This window comes from Hyperoodon ampullatus (genome assembly GCF_949752795.1).
Source record: "Hyperoodon ampullatus genome assembly, chromosome: 19".
In the NCBI taxonomy this organism is placed as follows: Eukaryota; Metazoa; Chordata; class Mammalia; order Artiodactyla; family Ziphiidae; genus Hyperoodon; species Hyperoodon ampullatus.
Genome location: NC_136932.1, coordinates 8892438 through 8901628, shown reverse-complemented (window position 1 = coordinate 8901628; position 9191 = coordinate 8892438). Strand labels below are relative to the sequence as shown.

The 9191-nt window shown below is 57.0% G+C and overlaps 1 protein-coding gene across 1 annotated transcript; it reads right to left on the bottom strand.

The window, feature by feature from the left end:
• Positions 1 to 3928: 3928 nt before the first annotated feature.
• On the bottom strand, positions 3929 to 6482 carry LOC307068193 (glycylpeptide N-tetradecanoyltransferase 1-like). The gene is made up of 3 exons (XM_079725931.1): positions 6351 to 6482; positions 5204 to 5341; positions 3929 to 4471 (listed from the first exon to the last, which is right to left on the bottom strand). Exons 1-3 carry the CDS (start codon positions 6459 to 6461, stop codon positions 4451 to 4453), a joined length of 270 nt encoding a protein of 89 aa, XP_079582057.1. The 5' UTR covers positions 6462 to 6482; the 3' UTR covers positions 3929 to 4450.
• Between the last annotated feature and the right edge of the window lie 2709 nt (positions 6483 to 9191).

Sequence of the window (9191 nt, the reverse complement as noted above, 5' to 3'; positions counted from 1 at the left end):
CCTTAAGGCAAAAAAGCTGACAGGAACTGATTATGGGAGCTGGGGGCAAAGAAGAAACAGCTCCTAATTCTGGAGACCCCTGGGTGGAGACCACCCACAGGGCTGTGTTCTCCCGGCCCAAACCTAAGATGGGAACGAAGGCCCGCTTTCAGGAGCTGGAGTCAGCTGGTCTGGGGCTGGGGAGAGAGACAAGCTGGGGGTCTAGGAGGACTGGGAAAAGGCCTCACGGATGATCCCAGGGGCAGACCCTGTGTCCTCTCAGGGTGCCGCTCAGGGTCCAGGTTCCCTGGGAAGGGGCTCGGAGGCACCAGCCGTGGGGCGGGGGCGGAATGGATGAAAAGGTCCAGAGGAAGAGAAGGGCGGGGGACACACACGACACACAGGAAGTCTAGATGCGGTTTCTCAGGCCCTTCCTGGGAACCATTCTGGTTCAGTGGGACCTGCCGGCCTGCAGCATTAAAAGCACCCCCGGTGTCTCCACAGAACCACCCGGCCCCTGGCCCGCAAGGGGAGGTGTGACATCTGGACAAGTGGGAGGGGCGGTGCCTGCACCCTCCGTCAGAGGAGCCACGCTGACCGGGACCGAGGGTGCTGGCGCGGAGCCTGGCTGCTCCTCTTACACGGAGGAACCTGAGTCAGTACCGGCTCCTTGCTGGCGGGTGGGAGAGGTCAGGGGCAAAGAGCCAAGCTGGCCCTGAAAGGGCAGCCTTGCCAAAGGAAGGTGTTCAGAAGTTGCCTGGTGCTGTGGTCACGAGGGCCTTCCCTGCAGAGCGAGAGGACTCCAGCCCAGGCCGGGGGCTGCCATCGGTTCCACTGCCACCTGCTGACCAGAGGAATACAGGAGGGCGGGAGGGTTTTGTTCAGCTGCTTCCTTTATTAGAAACAAGTGAGATGTACCAAGCAGAACAACAATGCATTTGGCATTTCTCCCCCCACCCCGGAAATGGATGCCCCTCCCACAGCCTGGAGAAAAGCCAAGACAGAAAGGTGAAGCTTCCCACTTCCCTGTTCCTGGATGTGGCACCCTGCCGGCAGGCAGTCAATATTTTTGCACTGAATTGAGTGACATTTTCCCCACGGCATCCCTAGGGATGGTCCGTTTGCAGGCCTGCCGTCACCTTGCAGTAGTAAACCACAGCCCTGGCTCTCCTCTGGTTCTGGGGCAGGCGGGCCAGGCCTCAAGAAGGCTGCCCCTGGGTGAGGAGGCACCCGCCAGAAATATGCTCCTGCCGCCCCCGCCCAACCCGGCCTGGCACCACCCTCTCCCGGGCTGTAGCTCTGTGAAGCTATCCAGGCCTCTGGGTCATCTTTGGGCAAAGAATTCAAGACACCCACCCTGGGCTTCAGCAAGTATGTGACGGCAGTTAGAAGGGAGCTGCAGGCAAGGCCTGAAAATTTTCCACAAACCTAGGTGTTGAAGTGGCTTGGCGTGGGCCGGCCTCCAAACCAGACATCCGCGTCTTCGGAAGTGGGCACGCGTGGGGGGAACCAGCCCTATGTAGTTGACCGCAGTCCAGAGCTGAGGCCTCCTTTCTCCCCAGCTCTCTCCTTACAGAGACAGGAGGCTGTGGGAATGTGCCACAGGGTCAGGGGTCAAATGCAGAGTCAATCCAAAGGCAGGAGTAGACATCTGGAACATGGAGTCCGAGAGCCCAGCGCTGGAGGCCGAGGGCAAGGACCACAACCGGGAAGCCCACCAAGAGCAGCTGCCCAAGGCAGGTCCCCACGGATGAGTATGGAGGCCCCGGGGCCTTTCCCTCGTTGGGTTCAAGCCAGCCACGGGCCCACCATCCTGCAAGGCCCCAAACCCCAAGCACTGGTTCTCTCTGAACTCTCTGACCTGAAGTCCTGGAAGGAGTTGAGTGAAGAACCCTGTTTGGGTAAAAAGGAGACTAACAGCAGCCACCGAGCCGACTCCTGCAGACCTGGGCGGCGGCGCTGAAGGCGGCAGGGTCCCTACCGGGAGACACCGGCAGAGTCCAAGGAGCAGTCGCAGGGTTTTGGAGGGAGACATTGGGACCTCTCCAGGAAACCTGTTTCTTCCAGAGCAGGCACGGGCCTCACAGTTTCCATTCCATGACTTCAGTCACCAAGGCAAAGCTCACTCCCAGCGCTGTCGTGCACCTCAAATTTCAGAGGCAGCTCAGGCTGGGACCTGGCCCCGAGCTGACCAAGCCTGTGACAGGGAGCTTTTCCAAGTTCCAGGTCCTGCTCAAGGTAGGAGAGTTGGGCACTCTGTTCTTTGACATCCTTAGAAGCCTGCACAGGGCGGGCTGCTCTGGGCCTTGGGGTGCTATGTGTCCGATGGCTGCGGGGCGAGCCCTGCCTCTCCGACTCCCGCCGTCCGTGGAATGCAGTGCACACCTCGCTAAGAACAGCAGCTTCTTTGGTCTGGGCATCTCGGAGTCAAGGAGTCAAAGGTCAGCCATGATCAGTGCCTGCAGTTTGCAGCACAGGGACGACAAGGAGAAGGGAGGCCCCTAGAGGCCTCTGATGAAAAGCCAGTCAGTGGGGCTGCTGGCTCCAGCAGCCGTCTGCAGGAAGCTGGCAGCACCCCTGCGTGTGCAGAGGCAGAACAGCCCCATCCCAAGCACATGATTCCCTCCAGCTCTGGGGACCCTGCAGAATCAGCCTCTGGCATCTCTCACCAAAACCCACAGCCTGCAGCACAGCCCTACAGGCCTGCGGGCTAAGGCTTCCTTCCCTCTACAAGTAGCTGAGAGGTGAAAGCAGCCAGGAAACCCCCCACCCCACACCACTTACCTCCTCCTAGAGCAAAAGTTACATACAAGCCTGCACATGGGTTGCTGCTGACAATTCACAGCCCAATCCTCCCCAAGCCACTTGGCTGAGCACAACTGAGGAATGCCTACACGACAGCCACGTGACCAGAGGCTCCATAATTCTGGGGGCCATCGGCAGCATCAGCAACCATCACCACCACCACAAAAATCCACAAAACATCATCAGTGAAAATCAGACTCAGACAACGACAACAGGAAATCATTCCTGTCGCCAAGTCCAGATCAGCGTCTAGCCACCACTCCTTGCTGCTACTCGCAGGCTGCGTGTCTTGGAAAGGAGCATGAGAGATGGCTAACGGGTTGGAAGGCACAGGCCAAGGGCTGGTGGCTGGAGGTCTGGGTATCATCGGCCCCACGCCATCCTTGCCCAACCACCCTGGGGGCATCAGGGTCCTCCTGGCTCTTTGCTCTAAGATGAGCTAAGCAGGATTTGCACTGATGTGGTCTTCACAACGATCCAGATGCTACAAGGAGGTCAAAGGTCCCCTTCAAACTGCCAGTCACCCCGGGCAGTGGAAAAACATAATCTCACAGGGGACTTATCCCCGTAACATAAGGTTGGCAACAGCTGGCTAATGAGCCCTGATTTAAAAATCAGTTGGCAGGATGACTTCCTACAGGGAGCAGGCCAAGAGGATTGGAAGAGGGACTTGATTCATGAAACCCGCTTCCACAGGTCATCCCCGCCACCCAGGTTTAGGACGCAGAAAAGGTGTGGCCCCTGCAGGAAAACCTCCGAGTTGGGTCAGCCCCAGCCAGGACTCCACCTGCCATTCTAAGAGAACCGAGCTCTCCCCAAAGCCTGCACGGCCCTTCCACCCCACCCCACCTTCTCGAAGCCAATATTCCAGCTGATTCAGAGGGGAACTGGATAATGTTCCCCACATCCTCTTTCTCCTGCTCCCCCAGGAAAAGTCAATGCCTGCTTTCAGAAGGAAACGATTCACTGTACCAATGTGTTTGTCTGGCACTGGCCTGAGATTCTAATTTTGAGGAATGATCTGGATTCAGTTTTTCATTAGAGACCAAACAGCCTTGTACATTTGGAACATGAAAGATATTTAAAATATTTATATATATATATATATATAATATATATATACTTTTATTATTCACCCGTTAATTCCATAATATGCCAATCACGAGCTAGTTTTCAGCAGTTACATTCCCTTGATCACGGCTGCATAATGATGTGATTAGGGCTTCCCTGGTGGCGCAGTGGTTGAGGGTCCGCCTGCCGATGCAGGGGACACGGGTTCGTGCCCCGGTCCGGGAAGATCCCACATGCCACGGAGCGGCTGGGCCCGTGAGCCATGGCCGCTGAGCCTGCGCGTCCGGAGCCTGTGCTCCGCAACGGGGGAGGCCACAACAGTGAGAGGCCCACGTACCGCAAACAAACAAACAAACAAAAATCATGTGATTACTTGGAAAACAGGGAGACCAGAGACACGGCCAGAGGTGACATCACGCAGCCTACGCCATTGCAATACAATCATCAAGTTCAGTGGCGGTTTGTAAAGCCAGTTCAGTTCTGGTCCCTTTGCCAGGGATTCTCACGTTTGTGAAAACTGGACCAACAAGTGGTGGGGCTCCATTTCCTGGTTTGAATTCTCAGTGGCTTTATCCAGAATCTCACTGGCAACCGGTTACTGTAACACCAGCCCAACCTAGGAGAGCCAAGGGGGAGAGGCGGAGTTGAGGCGACAGCTGTGCAAAGCCTCTCCCACCTCCCCGCCCAGTCCTGCAGTCCCAGTGACTGGTGGAGCCCGCAGAGCGCCTCCGTGCTGAGTGACGAGCCCAGGGCTCTCACCCAACCTCCTCTGGTGCTTTATACATCAGACCTTTTAATGAAAGCAGCTGTGGCCGCCCGAGGACTACTGGGCACGAGGCTGCCCTCACCTGTCAGTCACCCCGTGAACGCCAGCTACCCCCATGGCCCTGAGCTGCCTTTCGGAGCTGGCGGAGGAGGAAGGGCCACACTGGGATAAGGGCAGCAGCCCAGCAGAGGAAAACCCCCTCAGGTCCTCAGACTCTCCCTTCCTGCCTGACCGGGGGCACGCGACTCGCACAGCGTCCTGGGACGGTCCTGAAGCCCTGCCCCCAGTTGGATGAGGCAGCTCACCGGGTGGGAGGAGAGGCTGGAGACAACCTTCCTGCTTCTGCGTGGCTCTAGGGCCCATGCCCTCTGCCACCCTCACATCAGCTGCTGAAAGGAGAATACTGACCCTCCTAGTCTGGTCACCACAGGGAGGGACTTTTCAAGGGCCCAGACTGATGCTGGATCCCAGACCCGAGGTCCTGGTTCCGTTGGAGACGCCAACTCCCTGACCCACACAGGCCCAGCCGTGGGCCTGACTGCGAGGGAGCTCGGTGGGAGGCGGCACCTAGCGCGTACGTACCTTCTCTGCCCCCATGCTGGGGCACTTCCAATTGTAAAGGTAATACTGTAGGTTGCCGTCCCCTATGCCAAACTTGAGCTTCTCCAGGAAGGTTTTGTTCTCCATGAGATCCAGTGCATTGAATACGTCAAACCCTTTCTGCATGGCAGCAGGGAGAGACAAGAACAGGTGAAGACAGGTGAAAGCTACCTCACCTTCCTGCCCTTTTCTATCATATCCAAACCATCCACAGGCAGCCAGGGGAGCAATCTTCCTTCAGAAGCTCCTGCTGCTTCCGTGTTACATCCAGACTGCGGCCAGCACCCCGCTCTCTGGTGGTGGTTCTTATGATGCTCTGAGCACCCTACCCGGCCTCTCCTCGGCGTGCGCCTGACTACACACTTGTGTACGCAGTGTCCAGGCCACCGCTCCCACTGTTCCTTGTTACACTTCCCTGAAACACTCGTAATTTCCACAGCCCTCTCTGGAGACCAAGCCCTGAACCTTTTCCTCTGAAAAGCTGACTCCCATGAGCCACTGGGCATTTGCACTGCTCCCTCACTCCCTGACATTCCAACTCCGAGGCCTTTAGTGCACCGAGGGATTTTACGACATTTGATATGCTGCTTTGAGGCTGCAACAGACACTTCCTAAATCTCACCAACTTGATCAGAAGCTCTCCCAGGGCAGCGACTGGCCTGTCATTGTTCAGCTGGCGCACAGTGGGCTGGGCCAGGCGCAGGCAGAACCCATGGGGCAGGACTGCCTGGAGACCTCTCCAGTGTAAGAGAAGCCCGGGCCCCTCCCCCCACGCCCTACTGTCGGCCGCTCCAATGACTCACCGCAACAGACACCCGTCTCCCCATTCCCACACTGGGGAGGTCGTAAGGAGAACACCTCCACTCCCCGAGCAGGCCTGGCTATTCAGGCTCCTTGGCAGTGCCTACCGTGAGAATAAAACTCACTGAAATAAATCAGAAGGAGTTCAATGCCTTCACTTAGTGTGGGCGCTCCTTGCTCCCTCCTAGGTTTGAGCTGCTGGCTGAAAAGTGCTAGGCTGGTGGAGCACGAGGGGGAGGAGGCCTCAAAGCCCCCAGCCTGTGGGCAGCTACCTGCGAGCTGTGCTCACCACCGCCCCACGGCCCCTCCCCTCTGATCCGCTCCTCACCATTTTGGCGAGGACGAGGGCGTCGCTCATGAGGTCTAGAAGCGGGGTCTGGGTGTGGACGTTGTAGAAAGAATAAGCAGCCTTTAGACTCTTGTGGGTCGGGTGATTCATGATGGTGGACGGAAGTGTATAAAAGCTCAGGAAGTCGGTCACCTCACCGTTTGCATTCTGAAGGGGAGACAATAGGAAGAAGGCAGTGTCACACAGGCACGGGGCTCCTGCAACCTGGGAGCAAAATGTTTTCTACTGCACTCAGGCAGCTCTGCTGCTCTGGATGAATGGGTGGAAACTGAAACAGGATATGCAGGGAGAAGAAAACACACGGCCGAGGGAACGTGAGGACAGAGCTGGGAGGAAAATCCAGGCCGGGCTGTGGGCTGAACCTGCCATGATCCTTCCCCGCCAGTGGTGCCAGGGCCTTCTCACGGCTCCCAGGACCCAGCACACCTGGCCGGCGCCAGACCAAGCGGGGACAGGCAGGGAGTCGAAGGCTCACCTGACCGAGAGAGGCTCAGCTCTCTCTACTGTGAGTCACCAGTGGGGGTGGGGGTGGGGGTGGGGGTGGGGGTGGGGGAGGGGGAGAGGAAGGGCTCACACCAGGTCCCCAAGGGCTCATCTTAGCCAACGCAAGCTACAACTTCCTGTCTTTAGTGGGGACCGAGCACGGATGGTCAAGGAAGTCCAGGGTGCCCACGCTCCCATCAATCGCTCTTCAGTCACCGAGCCCGGGGACGCCAGCCACCTAGGGAGGACGCCTCCCCGCCAACGGGGCAGAGGCCAGAACGCCCCTCCCCACTCACCTCCACCACAAAGGTGTCGATGATATTCTCCTGGGGGTAGAACCAGTGTTCCACCTCCTCTTGGCTCATGACTGGCGTGAGGTGAAACTGCTTCAGGTACTGGGTGAGAAGCTGGTGCACTACTGCAATGTCTTTTTTCTCCATTGGTCGCAGCCCAGCTGTCTTGGGAGTCTGGAAGAAAGAACCAGAGAGCGTCAGATGTGCTGACCGTGAGCACCCTGGCTCCCTCTCAAGTCCTACATGAACCAAAAAGCTCACACCGTCTCCCCTCCTACCCCGACCCTGAGTCTATCCACCCAGGCCCTCAAGAGAGACTCCTCAGCTTTCCTAGGCAGCTCCCTCTCACCCACTGTCCACATCCACTCCGGCACAAGTCCTGCCCCTGCAGTGTCTTTGACCCTTTCCCTCGTGGTTAAGGCCGCCATCCTTGACTAAGGCTGCGTCAATCTCTTATCCACATGGCCCAGGCCGGCTTCCTAAGAAAACACAGCCCGTCACAGCCCTCCCTGTTCCAAGCTCCCTAACACAGAACACAAGACCTTCCACCCTCGGGACCAGTGGCTGTTCTGGCTGTGATCTTCTGTCTCTCTAGCCCAGTGGCTCTCAACAGGAGCAATTTTGTCCCCAGGGGACATGTGACAATATTCAGAGACATTTTTGGTTGTCACAACCAGAGGGAGGGGTGCTATGGCATCTAGTGGGTAGAAGCCAGGGATGCTGCTAAACATCCCACAACGCACAGGACGGTCTCCGTGATGAAGAATTACCCAACCCAGGGACTTCCCTGGTGGCGCAGTGGTTAAGAATCTGCCTACCAATGCAGGGGCCACGGGTTCGAGCCCTGGTGCGGGAAGGTCCCACATGCCGCGGAGCAGCCGAGCCCGTGCGCCACGACTACTGAAGCCCGCGCACCTAGAGCCCGTGCGCCACAACAAGAGAAGCCACCGCAATGAGAAGCCTGCGCACCGCAATGAAGAGTGGCCCCCGCTCGCCGCAACCGAAGAAGCACGCAGCAACGAAAACCCAACGCGGCCAAAAATAAATAAATAAATAAATTTATTTATTAAAAAGAAAAAGAATTACCCAACCCAAAATGTCAGTGGTGCCATGATGGAGAAACCCTGACCACCCCATGGATGGGCTGGGGTAGGCCCAGCCCGGTGCTACTCCTGGGCCTCAGTAAAGCCTTCCTTGGCCCCTCTCCTCCGAGCCTCGCAACCTTTTCCCACTGAACTGCAGCTCATCTCTTCCTACACCGCTCTCTCTCCTACAGACTTAGAGCACTTCACAGACAGCCGCCCAGCCACAGGCACCATGGAACCCCGGGCCCGGCAGAGCCTACACTGGATGCCTGCCTTGCCTATCCACTTGGACACCCCTACCCCAGTACTGCCCCTGGCAGGACACTGCTGCAAGTAAAATTCAGAAGAAAAGCACCAAACTCCTAGGATTTAATCTCATGCCAGAATCCCACCCCACAGCTGCTTCTCCTTAGAAAATGCTTCAGTGGAATGAACCCATGTGATGCTCCAGAGTAAATACTGGGGCTGAGGGAACATTCCCAAAGGCTTAAAACACAAAGGTGGGGTCAGCCGAATCTGAAATCAGGGTAGAGTTAGTTTATATACCTCAGTCATTGCCTGACACAACTGCTTCCTAATGCAGGAATTGCTTCTTTTTTTTTTTTTAATTTTATATCAGAGTATAGTTGATTAACAATGTTGTCTTAGTTTCAGGTGTACAGGAATTGCTTTTAAAACTGCAGTTCCAGGGGACTTCCCTGGTGGTGCAGTGGTTAAGAATCCGCCTGCCAATGCAGGGGACATGGGTTCGAGCCCTGGTCCGGGAAGATCCCACATGCCACGGAGCAACTAAGCCCGTGCGCCACAACTACTGAGCCCTGGCACTACAACTACTGAAGCCCGTGCACCTAGAGCCCGTGCTCCGCGACAAGAGAAGCCACTGCAATGAGAAGTCCGCGCACTGCAACGAACAGTAGCCCCAGCTGGCCACAACTAAAGAAAGCCTGCGCACAGCAACG

What these genes read in the sequence shown, in the direction of transcription:
- LOC307068193 (XM_079725931.1), bottom strand. Translation starts at nt 6,461, where the DNA reads ATGAATCACCCGACCCACAAGAGTCTAAAGGCTGCTTATTCTTTCTAC. An exon ending in CCCTCGTCCTCGCCAAAATG is followed by an intron (nt 5,342 to 6,350) that starts GTGAGGAGCGGA and finishes GCTGCCATGCAG; the next exon opens with AAAGGGTTTGACGTATTCAA. An exon ending in CCAGCATGGGGGCAGAGAAG is followed by an intron (nt 4,472 to 5,203) that starts GTACGTACGCGC and finishes TGGCTCTCCTAG; the next exon opens with GTTGGGCTGGTGTTACAGTA.